At 45.1% G+C, this 16,169-nt stretch overlaps 1 protein-coding gene across 4 annotated transcripts in view; it reads right to left on the bottom strand.

The window, feature by feature from the left end:
- ERICH6 (glutamate rich 6) overlaps positions 1 to 8,342 on the bottom strand; it is a 29,157-nt gene extending 20,815 nt beyond the window's left edge. For 2 of the 4 annotated variants that reach the window (XM_060274481.1, XM_060274482.1), the window contains exons 1-2: positions 8,148 to 8,342; positions 5,809 to 5,863 (exon numbers count right to left, since the gene is read on the bottom strand). In XM_060274481.1, coding sequence (XP_060130464.1) covers positions 5,809 to 5,863; positions 8,148 to 8,208 — 116 coding nt within the window. In that variant the 5' untranslated portion in view covers positions 8,209 to 8,342. Of the gene's footprint in view, positions 1 to 529; positions 585 to 2,812; positions 2,902 to 5,808; positions 5,864 to 8,147 lie in introns of those variants that run through there. The other 2 variants (XM_060274480.1, XM_035133471.2) reach the window with 2 other exon arrangements.
- Between the last annotated feature and the right edge of the window lie 7,827 nt (positions 8,343 to 16,169).

Raw genomic sequence — 16,169 nt, 5'->3', positions numbered from 1 at the left:
AGATGGTTGGACAGTGTTCTCAAAGCTACGAACATGAGTCTGACCAAACTGCCGGGAGGCAGTGGAAGACAGGAGTGCCTGGCGTGCTATGGTCCATGGGGTCACGAAAAACTAAATGACTAAACAACAACAAAGGGACCCCTGACCGTTAGGTCCAGCCGCAGACGACTTTGGGGTTGCGGTTCTCATCCTGCTTTACTGGCTGAGGCAGCCGGCGTACAGCTTCCGGGTCATGTGGCCAGCATGACTAAACCGCTTCTGGCGAACCAGAGCAGCGCACTGAAATGCTGTTTACCTTCCCGCCAGAGCAGTACCTATTTATCTACTTGCATTTGAAGTGCTTTTGAACTGCTAGGTGGGCAGGAGCTAGGACCGAGCAATGGGAGCTCACCCCATTGCAGGGATTCGAACCGCTGACCTTCTGATCGACAAGCCCTCTAGGCTCTGTGGTTTAGACCATAGTGCCACCCGCGTCCCACTAATAACCATTTTGACTAATGCAAGGACTTGTTGTTGTTATTGTTGTTACCTAGCTGGAGAAGTGGATGATCTACTTTTATCACTTCCTGGATGATCTTCAGGACCTGTTCATATAAACAGCATTATGATGGCACTTACATACTTGGAGAAACACAAAACATCTATCACGAGCTTTTCTGGGAAACCAAATGGTATTTTTTTAATATAGGCATCTTTTAAATGAATCCACACTAAAAATACATCAGTTTGCCTTGTGCTGAAAATAGTGCCATAATATCAAGGGATTTGCTGGGGGGGGGGGCACATTTCTTCTGTAATGAGAATTCAAGTCAACTGTTTCCTATCATGTGAACAATTACACACTGATCTAAAAATTTTGCCCAGCCACTGTTCCTCTGCACTAAATAGCACAGCACAGCACAGGGCGTAAGGTAGAATTCATAGAGGGCAGGGCTTTTGCTGCAATACCAAATGAACGAGACTTTTCTAGCGTTCCCTCTGTGTGTATTGTTCTATGACAGAAAGGGGAGGTGTAATCTCTGTAGGCCTTTGTGCAGTCAAGGCAATGATGTGTGCAGAACAGTCCCTACTAGGCAACCAGCTGCAGCAAGAAATCCCTTGTTCCAAACATCTGGGCTCATATCCACCTCCAAGGCTAAAACCAGTTTTGCCTGATCCGAGAGGCTGCTCAGAGCTTTGTTTTTTGGGGGGAACCCAACCCTGGTGTTAAACTTCTGGTATGCAAAAAGTTGATCTGGATTTGAAGGGGCTGATCCGGAATTGCTGCCAGCCTGGAACTGTCTAAGCGCTTCCTTCTGCATCTGTCTCATGTCTGCTCAACCAGCATAGCAGGGATGCTGTGGCCCTTCAGATGATGCTGGACTATAGGTGTGGTTGAACTACAAATTCTATCGTCCTGATCACCAGCCATGCTGGTTGAGGCTGTTGGGAGCAGTGGCAGACTTTGGGCTATCAAATTTCAGCGGCTCCTGGTGTGACGCTAAAATTTAGCGCCCCCACTCTGTTTCTTGAGCTCCATTCTGCAGCATTGGTGTGGTGCTTCCTGCAGCATGGCGCCCACAGGTGCCTGCACTGATACCCTAAAACCCCATGGCCTCAGTGGCTGTTGTACGCTAGGCATATCCCTTATCCACTCAACCGTTACTTGTTTGGCACACAGGCGTTAAGGAGACGCCTAACTGCATTCAGCTGAATGTAGTTAGAAGCCACCATGTGACTTAGAACTGCATAATCGGGGATGATGTTGATGATGATTAAGCCACTGGTCACATTAATGTCCCCAAGAGACTCATGATACAACTACAAACATGAAAACAAAGAAAACAAATTAAAAACAAAACAAGTCCCATAACCACAGGAAGCTTTGGCAGCATGCTAGTAACAAAACAACACCATCCTGGTGCATCAAAAGCTGGGCAGGGAGGGAAGATAAGTCTTTATCTGGCACTGGAAAGATGTAAAAAACGGCATTAGGCGGGCCTCACTGAGGAGAGCATTCCACCGATGGAAAGCCATAACGGAAAAGGCACTTGCCCTATGAGCCTTCCTCAGTGGAGGGACCTGGAGAAGGGCCTCAGAAGATTTAAGGGTCCAGGTGGGTTCACACTGGGAAGATTCCCAGTCTTGGATTTCCAATTTTCAGGTGGTGTCTAGTCCCTTTCAGGTGAATGCGATTAGACCTTCTCGCTCAACATGCAAAGGAATGACAGGAGCCCGTGCATGTGGGAACAACAGAGGTGGGTCTTGCGTGTGCACCCCTCGCCCTCTTTTAACCCCTGCATGTTTTGGAAAACACCTGAAGACAGCTCTAGTTGGATGAGCAATAGCACTAGGAAAGCAAGTGAACGGTAGAATCATAGAATCATAGAGTTGGAAGAGACCACAAGGGCCATCCAGTCCAACCCCCTGCCAAGCAGGAAACACCATCAAAGCATTCCTGACATATGGCCGTCAAGCCTCCGCTTAAAGACCTCCAAAGAAGGAGACTCCTCCACACTCCTTGGCAGCAAATTGCACTGCCAAACAGCTCTTACTGTCAGGAAGATCTTCCTATGTTTAGGTGGAATCTTCTTTCTTGTGGTTTGAATCCATTGCTCCATGTCCGCTTCTCTGGAGCAACAGAAAACAACATTTCTCCCTCCTCTATATGACATCCTTTTATATATTTGAACAAGGCTGGTGTGTTTGTTTTGGTGTTTGATGGCAACCCTGTTGCAAATTTGTGAGCCTCAAAGTACAGGCTTCCTTCCCCTCTGCCTACTCCAGATGTTATGCTTTCTTAAACCACTCCACAGCAGCAACAATACAATACCTGTGCCTATATCTCTCCTCTCTATGATCTCCTCTGGCTCCATCTCACTGTTGTAAAACTCTGAACCTGTCACAACAATTTCAGGTGCCCTATGTTAAAAATAAATTACACATTTAGCCTCCGAAGAAAAGATTGCCTCTGCAACGCTAAGGACTGAGGCACACAGTAATTTTATTTGAAATTGAGAGCCATTTAATATGCTTTTTATACCAGAAGAAAAGTAACAACCTTCACAGGCTCTTCAGTGGCCCTCCAGGCTTCAAGTTGGACTCCAACTCTCCCCAGCCCCAGCATGACCAATGGCCAAGGATAATGGGATCTGTAGTCCAGATCTCTGAGTAATAATGGACTTAAAAGTTAAATGGCAGCAAACATTTAAGTGATCAAGGTTGACCTCTGTGTGTGCTACAGTAGAACCTTGGTTCTTGAATGGCTTAGTTGACACAGGGCCGTCTTAAGCGCCCCTGGCGCCGTGGAGCGACGGATCCCTCCGGCGCCCCCCCCCGCCCCGTTTCCCAGCGCGGTGGGCGGGCGCAGCTGCGCGTCGAACCGGCGGACCGGCCGGCCAGCGGGCGGGCGGGCGCAGCTCGCGCCGCCCTCCTGGAGGGCCGGTGCCGTGGTGCCCTGCGCCACCGGGGGTCTACCTAGAGCCGGCCCTGAGTTGACAAACAAATCAGCTCCCGAACGCCAAAAACCCAGAAGTGTTCCGGTTTTCGAACGTTTTCCAGAAGCCAAACATCCGATGCAGCTGTCAGCTATTGTTTCTGGGGCGCCTGAGCCAATAGGAAGCCGTGCCTTGGTTTTCAAACATTTTGGAAGTCGAATGGACTTCCAGAACAGATTACGTTCGAGAACCAAGGTACTACTGTATTTTGTTTTGTATTTATAAATGTTTCAAAAAGCATGCAGCACAACTATGGATCCAGTAATGGTAAAGGACCCCTGACAGTTAAATACTTTGTATCAAAAACAATAAAGACATTATTTAAATTAACAATATATCCTCCATTCAGGATCAGATATTGCTTGCTCAACCTTTGATACCATCAAAAGCATTTTTGCAAGGGAAAATACCCACAGCAAGCTGAATGCCCTGTGAATTCATACAACAAATCAACTTTGCATGGTGCCTGTTGCTTCCTGTCTGCAAGTTTCTCTTCCTGGGTGTTACTTGAAATGCAACACTATTATTTATTTATACAGCTCTGTCAAGAAATACAGGGAAGCATGTGATGGAAAACCTCAACCTCTGTCTGTGACAACAGACAAGTTATGAAAGTTTCAGGCAGGCAGCCTGAGGATAATCTAATCCCACAATGCATCACGGCTATGTGACTCCATCCTGCCATTACATTTTGTCAGTGTGAAATTCCACAGGCAGCACTTAACAAGGGTTGCCTTCCTTATGGAGGAATGATTGCTGAAGACTTATAACCTTTTTGAAATAATGCGCTTCTCTGCAGCAAAAAGCAGGCTGAAGCAATCTGCAAGTAGTCCTAGAAGGACCAGCACACTTGCAAAACCATGGGTAGGCAAACTAAGGCCCACATTCCAGATCCGGCCCAATCGCCTTCTAAATTCGGTCCACGGACGGTCCAGGAATCAGTGTGTTTTTACACGAGTAGAATGTGTGCTTTTATTTAAAATGCATCTCTGGGTTATTTGTGGGGCATAGGAATTCATTCATTCCGCTCCCCCCCCAAACTATAGTCCAGGCCCCCCACAAGGTCTGAGGGACAGTGGACTGGCCACCTGCTGAAAAAGTTTTTTAAAAAATAATAATAATAATTTTTATTCATTTTCCAATATTCACAAAAATAAAATCACAAAAAACATAAAACAAAAATAAAACATTAAAAAAGAAAAACATAACAATTCTTACATTTTTTTACTTAACATTGTTGACTTCCTCAATTCCCCCCACACTGGGTCCATTTTAAAATCTCAATTAAGCAATTTTCATTTTGTATCTTAAATCATTCTAACACATTTTATCATTATCAAAAGTTTGCTGACCCCTGTCTAACCAACACCAGGTCCTCCGACTTACTCAAACCAACTCTGTTGTTAACACATACACCCACCCACCCACACCCTTCTATCAGCTCCACCCCAAATTGTGTGTGCCTGTGTGTCACCTTTCCAAATGCATGGCCATCACATTCTAAGCATTCCAGCAAGGCTCTCTGTACATCTCCCACAAAGGACACGCCCTTAGCTATTACCAAACAATTTGCCTGACAAAAAGGCAATACCACTAAGCAATTTGTAATTTAGCAAAGTGCCACTTTCCACGTTCCAGAATTCAGGAGAGAAGAGAAAATGGCTCAAAAACAAGCGAGACTCTTGCATCGCTGCCTGAAATGTTTAGCTCACCAATACATAACTGCCTTGCTGGTGATCTTTATGTTCATATAGCTGGACAACTCTGGGAGGACCCCATAAGCAGGATATTGCATAAGCTTTCAGTCTACTTCATCAGATGAAGTGTGATGTTCCCTCTTCCGCACATGGGTATGGGAGGGAGCCATGATAACTTTGCTAAGCCTTTAAGGTTTCACAAGGCTCTTCAGTATTTTCGCTCCAAAAGACTAACAAGGTTACCTCTCTGGAATTTTTGACAACTATAGGTCTGGGATCAGCCACCTTTTTTCAGGTGAGGACTGTCTTGCTTTGGGGGACAATCTGTCAGAGGCAGCCTATTGACAGCGGGTGGAGCCACATCATCTTTCTCCCCACCCCCACCCTATGGGGTGTTGGGAGAGAGACAGTTCACTCTCAAGAGAGGTAATCTAAACTGATTGCTTGCAGAGGGGCACTAAAATTAGGCTGAGGACGACAGTCACCCAATTCTAGTGTAGATAACTGTTCTTTTTTCACTCTAGAATTTTGTGATGACCAGCGTGTTGCCACGCTCCGTTTTTAGCTGCTTCAGCAAATTTTCTATTGACAGACCCATTTTCCATGTGTTTGTATCAATCTTTTAACTTACTTACCTCCCTGATTGATCAGCTTCTGGGGGCAACTGTTCTCTTTCTATGTCTTTGCTGTCTGTTTAACATAAACATATATAGGAGAATTGTTGGTATCCAACATAATCCTAATGACAGTTTCCAGTACGTGGATGTTTAAGGTCAACAGTTCTGCAGAAAATGGACCCCATTCCAGGTCACTGTTTACCACTCCAATTGAATTCAATATTAATTAATTACAAATAAATCTGCAAAGAATCAGTTATCATTTTCAATTGGACTTAGAGTGCAATCAAATATATATCTACTCAGAAATAAGCACCCATGCAAGGGTGTTTAAGTTTAAGGACTGCAGTTTTAACTGCGAAGAATCAGTTATCATTTTCAATTGGACTTAGAGTGCAATCAAATATATATCTACTCAGAAATAAGCACCCATGCAAGGGTGTTTAAGTTTAAGGACTGCAGAATCATGACAGTCTGGTTGAATCTGGAAGTATTTCCTTTTATTGAACATTTCCATAGTAAATGAAAATGACATTAGTGGGAACAATATTTTAATAATGCATAGAAGCTATAAATATTAGATCTATCTCATTTCTGCAGGCCTCCACAACAGTTGCTGTATGTTCGTTGGGAAGGTAGGAGCACTATCTTAACCACTCTACCAATATTTCAAAAAGGCTTAATGTACAGGTAGTGGTTGTTTCTTTTTAAAAATCATAACCTATCAGCACATATGGAAATGGTGGTAGCACAGTGATACAGCTTCTGCTTTGTCCGCAGAAGGTCCCAGGTACAACTGGGAAAGACACCTGTCTGAAATCCTGCAGGATTGCTGTCAATCAACATAATGACTGGCAGCAAGGCAGGCAACCCTGAGCAAAATGGACAAATGGTCAGTATAAGGCAGTTTCCAGTGTTCCTACTGACCTCCCCACTCCCCTTTTTAAAATGACTTAAAGTAAACAACATTTGGATATATATATTTTTAATACAGGGATAATATGCTAGTAACTCTTCTTCCCACCCTATTACATAATTATTATTAATTTGATTTACAAACACGCTATAAAAACAGCTAAAAGCAGTTTTAAAAACAGGATAAGAAACAACTGTATTGTTTTAAAAGCTACGAGGCAGAGACCTTTTCTTCCTGCTGGAAAAGCTCATTCCATGTAGCAGACTTGCATAGGATGCCAAGACGGTGCCATCTTGAGGATGGGTTCTGACTTGGTGAGGAACTGACTCAGTGAGTTTCCTTTCATATTCTCTCCTTCCGTATGTACTTTTACACCTGATACCACCCGGTTCCCTAAGCCATCATTATGCGTTGCATTCAAAACTTTTACTCAGAGCACACCCACTGAAATGAATGGTCCAAAGTCAACTATGGCCATTAATTTCAATGGTCCTGCTCAGAGTAAAAGTTAACTGACTACACCCTATGCCTCTGTGGATACTGCACAAGGAAAGTAACGGATTTAAAGGACAGTGATCCAAACTGCAGTGAGTCTATATGATGGGGGAGGTCTATAAATATAACCAATGTACAAACTTTTGATGTTTGTGTCTGTGCTTCACTCATGAAATTTATCTCAGCTCCATCTTTGCAGAAGCTCCTTTGATCATAGCAACCAACTCCTAGGTGCCAAGGGGTCTTTACCCCCCCATAAAATATTTGCGGGGACTGCTCCCCCCTCAATGGATGTGCATCGTCATTCCAATTGTGCCTGTACACCGCATCATGTGATGCAGTGCGGAGCTTACCTGCCCGCCCCCCCAATACGGTGATAAAGTTGGCACTAATCCTGCCATTGATCCAGATGAAAGAAGGGGCACTATGCCAACCTTTCCCACCTGTTGGGACTGAGGCACAAGAAGGCTGCATGACGTTGGGGCGCTGCTGCCTTGCTGGGAGACACAATCGTCGCTTTAAAACGTGGCAGAACTAGTGGCAAGTAGCATAGCTGCCAAGTTATCCCTTTTTTACAGGGATTTTCCCTTATGCTGAATAGGCTTCCTCGCGAGAAAAGGGAAAACTTGGCAGCTATGGCAAGTAGTACCCCTGCCTATCGGCCAAAGAGAGAGTGCCCAAATTTGCATCTTTTGAAAAGAGGTCCGTCTGAGAGCTGCTACTTCACCGTGGTCCAGGTCCTGCACCCCGGACTCCACGGACGTCTCCTCTGCCCCACACGACATTCGGCTCCCGCACACCCTTCCCTCCTTAGCCCCCAAGCCTCTGCGGGGTGGAAGCATCGGTCTTTCTATCACCCACCCCCTCCCCCGCCCCACCCACCCCCCTTTTTTGCGCCTTCCCGTGGCATCTACGGTCCAGAGCACTGCCTCTCTCGAGCAAGCACCTGGATCTTCTCGGGCTTCCTCGCCATCCTTCTCCGACTTCCCAGAAGCCCCGTCCATCATGCGAAGTGCAACCCAATCGCTTCCTTCGCAACCGCAGCAGCGCAGGGGCCGCGGCCCCTTTAAGGCTCCCGGGAGAAGCGGCGTTCTTCGCCCTCTATGACGCGCAGTGTTTGGCGTTCTAGTTGCCAGGGAGACTCCGGCGGGACATCAAAGGGGCGGGATCAGCGTCTCATTCTCACGTCTGTGCAGAATATTCCCCCTCCTCTCTTTGCAGCCTCATTCAAGTTGTGTTTGTGTTTAGCTCGCCGTTCTTCAGTCCACACCCCCACCTTTTTCATTTCGAAGTCTTGGGACAAACACTTTTCAAACATACAAAAAACATCAACAACCTTATTTGGCTTTATTATTATTACATTTCCATCTCACTTGTCCTCCAAAAAGCGCACATGGTTCTCCCCTTCCCCATTTGATCATCACAACCACCCTAAGAGGTAGATTAGATTGAGGTAGATTAGACAAGGTCGCCTTGTGAACATCCAGGCAGCGAGGATTTGAACTCATGTCTTCCAGCTCCTAGGCCACGGGTGTCAAACACAAGGTCCGGGGGCCAAATCCGGCCCGCCAGACCTCGTCATGTGGCCCGCCGAGCGCCCCAGCCAGCGGGACCCAGCAGTGGGACCTTGCTGCTGAAGCGCCACGCCAACAAAGCGCCGACAAACAGCTGGGGCCGGGGAAATGCTTTTTGCCCCTGGGTCCCTTCGCACTCTTTTCTGGCGCTGAATCAAGGCGGCGACCCCCCCCCTTCCCTTTCTTTCTTCCTCTCTCTCGTTCTTATTCTTTCTTTCCCTCTCCTTCCTTCCTTCTTTATCTCTGTCTTCTCTCCCTCTTTCTTTTTCTTTCCTTCTTTATTCCTTCTTTCCTACTCTTCTTTCTCTCACCTCTTTCCTTCCTCTCTCCCTCCTGCTCCCTCTTTTCTTTCTTTCTTTCTTCCTTACTTTCTTCCTTCCGTCCTTCCCAACTTTCTTCCTCTCCCTCATTCTTATTCTTTCTTTCCCTCTACTTCCTTCCATCTTTCTCCCTTTCCGTCTTCTCTCCCTCTTTCTTTTTCTTTCCTTCTTTATTCCCTTCCTTATTTCCTACTCTTCTTTCTCTCCCCTCTTTCCTTCCTTCCTTCCTCTCTCGCTCCCACTCCCTCTTTTCTTCCTTCCTTCCTTCCTTCCTCCCTCTCCTCCCCTCCCCTCCCTCTCCCTCTCCTCAGAAACATAGGATGCTGCTTTATACTTCTGGCCCTTAAACCCTGGAACCAGGAGAGCAGCTCCAGTGAGTCAACCTCAGCCAGTCCCTTTGGTGAAGGGTGGTGACTCACTGGCAGAACAGCTGTCCTGCATGCAGAAGGACCCCAGCATCTCCAGGTACCAGTAGCTCTGCAAAGCTCCTGCATGAAACCCTAGCGAGCCTCCACCACCCAGTGCAGTTACCAAAAATCATTTTTCAATAAATTGTACAATAATTGTACATTTGAATATCTACTTGCCATTATTTCTGCTTTCAGAGCTAGTTATTACTTACATTATTACAAAAAACAGTAATAATTGAATGCAGTGACAATAATTTATGATAATAAAGAGTGGACACATAGTCCTACAGATACAACTGGCCCTTTGAGGGTGACCAAACTGCTGATGCGGCCCCCGATGAATTTGAGTTTGACACCCCTGTCCTAGGCCAACACCCCAGCCCCCCCCCCAGCCTCCCCCACACACTGGCAGGCATAGCTGCCAAGTTCTCCCCTTTTTAAGAGAAATTCCCTTATGCTGAATAGGTTTCCTCGCGAGAAAAGGGAAAACTTGGCAGGGGCTATATTATTGTGGTAGACATATCATGGAATGCTAGTGGGATGGAAAATCTACTTCAATTCTGTTGGCTCTTCCTCCTCTTCTTTTACATAAGGATAGAGCAATCACCGCCAGCAGTCTACATCTTTCATTGCACCACGCAGCCTCAGGGGGGATGCAAGGACATATATATCTCCGTTTTTTCCTTGTCTCTTCCCACACACCAAGTTAGAGCAGAAAGAATTATGCGAAGGATCTATCTTTAGCAGGTAGTTCTCAAACTTTTCTTTCCCCACAGAGCACTTGAAAATAGCTGGAGCTCTCAATAGATTACAGCACTTAACTTTTTGTTCTGCAAATCAAAGCATGCCCATCACTTAAAAACCTCCCCCCCCTTCAGTGCCACTGCCAGCATCGTTGCCAAATACAGTGACATAGGGAAATCACCCCCCTCACAAGCCCAGGTTTTTGACAAGCCCCCCCCCCCAAACTGGCACAATTTTAGGGAAAAAATATTTTCTTGCTTCAATTTGTTCAACCTCATCCAGTCCATTACTGTTGACAAACACCAGTTTAGAACCAAGACATTTTCTTTGGATTTGTGTGGTAAGGAGAAATAGAGCTGGGTGTCACCTGCATGACACCGGCACCCCCCCCAAACTCTCTACAACCACTCCCACCTGTTTCATGTAAATGTTAAATAGCATGGGCCTTGGGTGACAGGACAGAACCCCGAGGTACCCCACAGGCCAACGGCCAATTCATTGCTCCCCTCCAAGAAGGAACAGAGCCACTGTAAAACAGGACCTCTAAGTCCCATCCCAGCAAGGTGATTCAGAAGGATACCGCGGTCGATTGTGTTGAAAGCCACTGAGAGGTCCTGCAGAACCAACAGGGGCACACTGCCCCCCTGTCCAACTCCTGGACAAAGCCACAACTACAGTATATAATTCATCAAAGCAGGGGAGGAGGAGGAGGAGGGAGACCATGTTACAGAACCTGCCAGACACTATAATAAGTTGTTTTCAAAACCTGGATGCATGTTAGCTACCAAAGCTGCAGAAACTTCACCATCTGAATGGAAAAATCAGTTCTGTTCTATTCAGTGGACCAACATTGTCCTGCTAATTAGAGGCTGTTCGACTTGGAAACATTCCTAAAGTTTCCAAGCCGTTCTTTACTACGGTAAGCTGCAAAGTTTTTTGTTTTTGCTATACAAAGAGAGCGTACTCATAGTAACAAGATTAAGCATGTGAATAAAGGTAGGAAGATTCAAGGCCAAACATATTATTATTATTATTATTATTATTATTATTATTATTATTATTATTATTACCACTACAGAATGAATGGTGTCAATCTACTTCTCCTAGGTCCAAAGAACCACTGGATTCAGCACACACCCAAGGAGTCACAACGGAATAAAATAGGTGGTTGAAATTAAAAATAAACAAATAAATTCAGGCTAGCAACTTCCATTGAGAAGGCTTGGTTGAATGGATAAGATGCACGTGCTCAGGTTTCTTTGGAGATGATGTGGAAAAGGCTAGTGTGACCTAGAAAACAAGAGGCCTATTGCAGAGGTTTTTATATTCTCCTAGAAAATGCTGACCATGAACAGTTCAGTGATACCAACTGGAATAAAATATGGGGGGGGGGTGCAGGTAAGCCCCACCCCACATAACTGATCACAAGACATTTGAATGAATGGATGACATTTGAATTTGAATGGCAATGAATGCCCATCATTTTTTGGGGGGGGGAAGGGGGGCTGGAACTTGTTTTTCCTCCTGACTTGGCCATTTTGGCTGGGGCTGATGGGAGTTGGGAGTCCAACATCATCTGTAGCCCCAGCTTTTGTTTATGAACAAAGCTGGCTGACTGACTGAGGAAGGGGGTGGCCCCATCATTAACAAGCATATTGCCAAAAAAAATTCTTTACATACAAACTGAATTTGAACATACGGTATATTATTGCTGACTTCTTAACGCTGGGTTCTGGAAATGACTAATGCCGCATCAGGCTAAAGATTTGCATGCAATATCTCAATCCTAGCACCGTTCAGAGGCAACAAAGACAGAATCGTGTTAAGTGAATGTATTGATGTGATTACATAAATATTGAGAATGCAAAATGTTTCTTTTAAAAGGCAGGAAAAGCTCTCTTCCTTGAGAATCACTATACTTTATAAAATATTTGTATTTTTAAAGAAGTGTATAAACGCAATTGTAAAGAGTCCCCCAACTTAGCCCCCCTACCCCAGGCAGTCTATTCAGTTTTGCCAACTTTGTGAATATAAGATATTAATATTGATAATTTTTATGCTGACACATAATAAAATGTTGGGAGAGATGATGCAGCAAATTGTTGGCCAATACCATTTCGTGCTCTCAGTAGGATCTGCCAAATTCCCTGCTTGCTCACTGTCCTGGTCTGTGGACACTGCCTGGAAAGTTATTGGCATTCTTTTCTCATGCCGTAGGTGTGATATTTCGGGACACCAATCACAGAAAACATGGGGAATGAATCCTAATAGTAGGATGTGCTCAGATATGTAAGTGAGGAACTCTACATGGGTATGTCCAGAAGGCAATATAATCACACAGACCAACAAAAACACCACCCTGGGAAGTGACAGCTGGAACCATTGCTGTGCTAGCAAGAGTCTGCTTTCAATATCCTGGTGAGATCACTTTCGGAATGTACAGTAGCTATTCTAGGGACACTTGTGTCATAATTTAAAGGTTCCCGTGCCAGCAGAGTTCTAGGAATCAAGGTCTTGCAATGCCAGCGATCCAGTAACTCTCCTCTTGGGATATCTCTTCCTCTCCGGCACAGAGAGTGGGACATTAAAATGCAGGCCCTAGAAGGTCTCTTTCTCCCCCTCACACCCAGCATGGGCATCAACGCTGCTATTTAATCTTGGCTCTTCGAATGGCGTGAACATTCTGAACAGTTCACAAGTGCAAACCACTTCTCTAAGTTTGTTAAGTATAGACATTCTGCTGCTCGGCAAAGCAGATGCTCAATACGGCCACTTACCAAATGCTCTGCAGACGACCCAGACTTACATTTTAGTGCAAAATTAGGCTTTGGTTGATGGAGTCAATAGTCTCAAGTCACGGTCTGAACGTGGTTGGTGAATGCTAATGCGATGAGGACAGGTTTAGAAATTGCATCGAGGCTGATGGTCAGAGCAGAGATGGACAAACGTGTGGATCCCAAGAAGCAGAGTAAAGACATTGTTACACCATGTCCTTAAAGTCCTTTTCATAACAGAGTACCTTCTCCCAAAGCTTTCTACTCCACCAATGATATACCCAAACGGTTGCATACTAGTGATTTGAAATATTGTTTCAAATAGACACACATTGATGATCTGGGCCAGTGTTTCTCAACCTTTTTTGGGCCAAGGCACACTTGTTCCATGAAAAAAATCTCGAGGCGCACCACCATTAAAAAAGTTAAAAAATTTAACTCTGTGCCACCCTATATTGACTATATAATTATGACTGTAAGAAACACTTGCCAAAAAGATAGTAATTTGTGTCTCACTTAAGATTGTATTTTTAAAGTTTGGTTGTTAATTTAAAAGAAATAGTGAAGCTTTTGTTTCATTAGTTTGATGAATAAAAATGATGTCCTTTTATGATTATGTAATCAATAAATGGGTTTTTTTTGGGGGGGGGATTCCCTGGATGCGCACTTTAATGAAATGTGTGGCGTACACCTATGCAAAATTGTTTTGCTGGGATTCTCGACAGGAAGTGCTGTGTCATTAATCGGAATGATTTAGCCTGCCTAAAATGAAAATACGTGTTAATATCATGACAGACTTATGCTGAAGAGTTTACTTTTCATCAATAAAAGTTTAAACACACCTACATGGAGTTCAGAGCCCCGCCGAGGGAGGAGGAGGAGGAGCAGACCCAGCGACACACCCGCCCCGCGGCCGCCTGCTTGGATCCCAGCCGGGTGCGCGGCGGCAGCCATGACGACTGCCGCAGGCGCAGCGGCTTGGCGCCCCTGGCAGCCCGGCACCCTGGTGCATTGCGGGCGACAATCGCCCTTCTCGTCACCGCACGTCGCGACACACCAGCCAGCGTCTCGCGGCACACTACTGTGCCGTGGAACAGCGGTTGAGAAACGCTGATCTGGGCTACAGAGGAATTGTTATCCACACTTTGCCCATCAAGGAAAGTCAGAACAGAAATTTGTTCCTATAAAGCTGGAAATCTAAAGCAACTGCTGAGCAAGTTATTCAAGGCTCGGGCCAAAACACCTGAAATTCCTTCCTTCCCGTGCTTGTCAGCCTGCATCTCTCAGCAAGCAGTGCTTACAAACATTTGCAGGTACTACTGCACTACTGAGAGCCAGTGTGGTGTAGTAGTTAAGAGTGGTAGACTCGTAAGCTCCTCCACATGCAGCTGCTGGGTGACCTTGGGCTAGTCTTTGAAGTCTCTCAGCCCCACTCACCTCACAGGGTGTTTGTTGTGGGGAAGGAAGGGAAAGGAGAATGTTAGCTGCTTTGAGACTCCTTCGGGTAGTGATAAAGCGGGATATCAAACCCAAACTCTTCTTCTCCTTCTCAGTGCGTCTAGTGTCAACAGAGTTATTGTGGAAAGCAGAAAAGGTACAGGGCCCTATTCTAGGTTATTAGAGGAAACTCAATTAGTGTTGGGAGAGGGGATGAAAACTCGCAGGCACCCATGGGAGGCGGAACAGTGCGCTTGCCCAACACCTATGCGCTGTTCTGAGCAGCCATACAACTCTTTAAGTGTACAAACCAAATTTAAAAATAGAAAGCATAATGTTGGTGGTCAACAAAAGAGGTTTAAAGATTCTCTCAAGGCAAATCTTAAAAAAATGTAGTATAAAACACCTACAACTGGGAAACACTGGCCTGCGAGCGTTCTAATTGGAGAACAGCCTTTACCAAAGGTGTCATGGGCTTTGAAGATGCTCAAACTCAGGATGAAAGCGGGGAACGTGCTAAGAGGAAGGCACGCTTGGCAAACCCTCACCATGATCAACTCCCACCCGGAAACCTATGTCCCCACTGTGGAAGGACGTGTGGATCCAGAATCGGCCTCCACAGTCACTTACGCACTCACTGTTAAAACTGTGTTTATGGAAGACAATCTTACTTGGCTACGAAGGATCGCCAAAGAAGAAGAAGATATGATGGATGCGCAAATGCTTTTCCAGACAGCCCAAGGACATTATTTTTGCAAAATATTTATTTAAAAAACTAGAGTAAATATGGCAACAACAGGAAACTTAGATAGCAAAGAACATAAACAAGACGAATCGGCACATCGCTTTTCCTTGTGTTATTTGAAAATAGCTTTTACAATGTTAATGTCAAGTACGCCAAACATCCTGGGTATATTTATAGGTGGGACCTATTTTTAAAACTGGTCAAAACACATCTTGTTTTTTGCCACCATGTTAAGTTAGCAGCTTCCACAAAATGTTGAGCCTCTTCAGCTCTTGCTGAAATGGATGGATGAAGAGGGTCAAACATTTTGCAGGCGTATGGAAACTCTTTCTTTTTTTTTTGGAGGGCAGGGGGAACAAACTCTGTTGGGAAGGAAAAGGACAAAACAGCAACAGCAAGACCAACCAGATGACAGTAGTACCGCCTGTTAAGTGTGTGAAACTACTGTGTGCAAAAGCACACGCCTGAGACATGTTCTGTATCCGCTAAGGCTTCGGCGTCTTCCTGCGTCGCTAAGAAGTGATACTACTGAACTCCAATTTCTCTCTCTTTTGTTCTGTTACAAGGCCAATCACTAAGATCATCAAGAGAAGCAGATTCGTGCGGCTACACACACAAATGCAGCAGAACAAGCTGGTAACATTTTAGGTTGCAGGTGATAAAAGGTCCCACACTCAGACATGAAAAAGTTCTGGCAAATGAGAACACTACTACAACAGGGAGATGCTCGGCTGGAATAAGAAGTTATAAAGGTTGCTGTGTTTGTTTTTTTAAGTGCCCCCCTTGCCGTTTGAAGGAGCACAATGCACTCCTAAGGAGTCCACCTCCCACATTCTGCATGTGCAAACTGCCTCTTTAAGTCCATTTCGCTGCTTCTCTTCTGATTCCATTATGTTTAAAAAAGGTTTCGCTTGTCAAGAAAAGGGAATCCTTTTAAAACCTTAAATAATGCTATTTCTTTTAA

The sequence above is a fragment of the Zootoca vivipara genome, chromosome 5 (genome assembly GCF_963506605.1).
Source record: "Zootoca vivipara chromosome 5, rZooViv1.1, whole genome shotgun sequence".
Lineage (NCBI taxonomy): Eukaryota > Metazoa > Chordata > Lepidosauria > Squamata > Lacertidae > Zootoca > Zootoca vivipara.
This window is presented reverse-complemented; position numbering and strand designations above follow the sequence as displayed.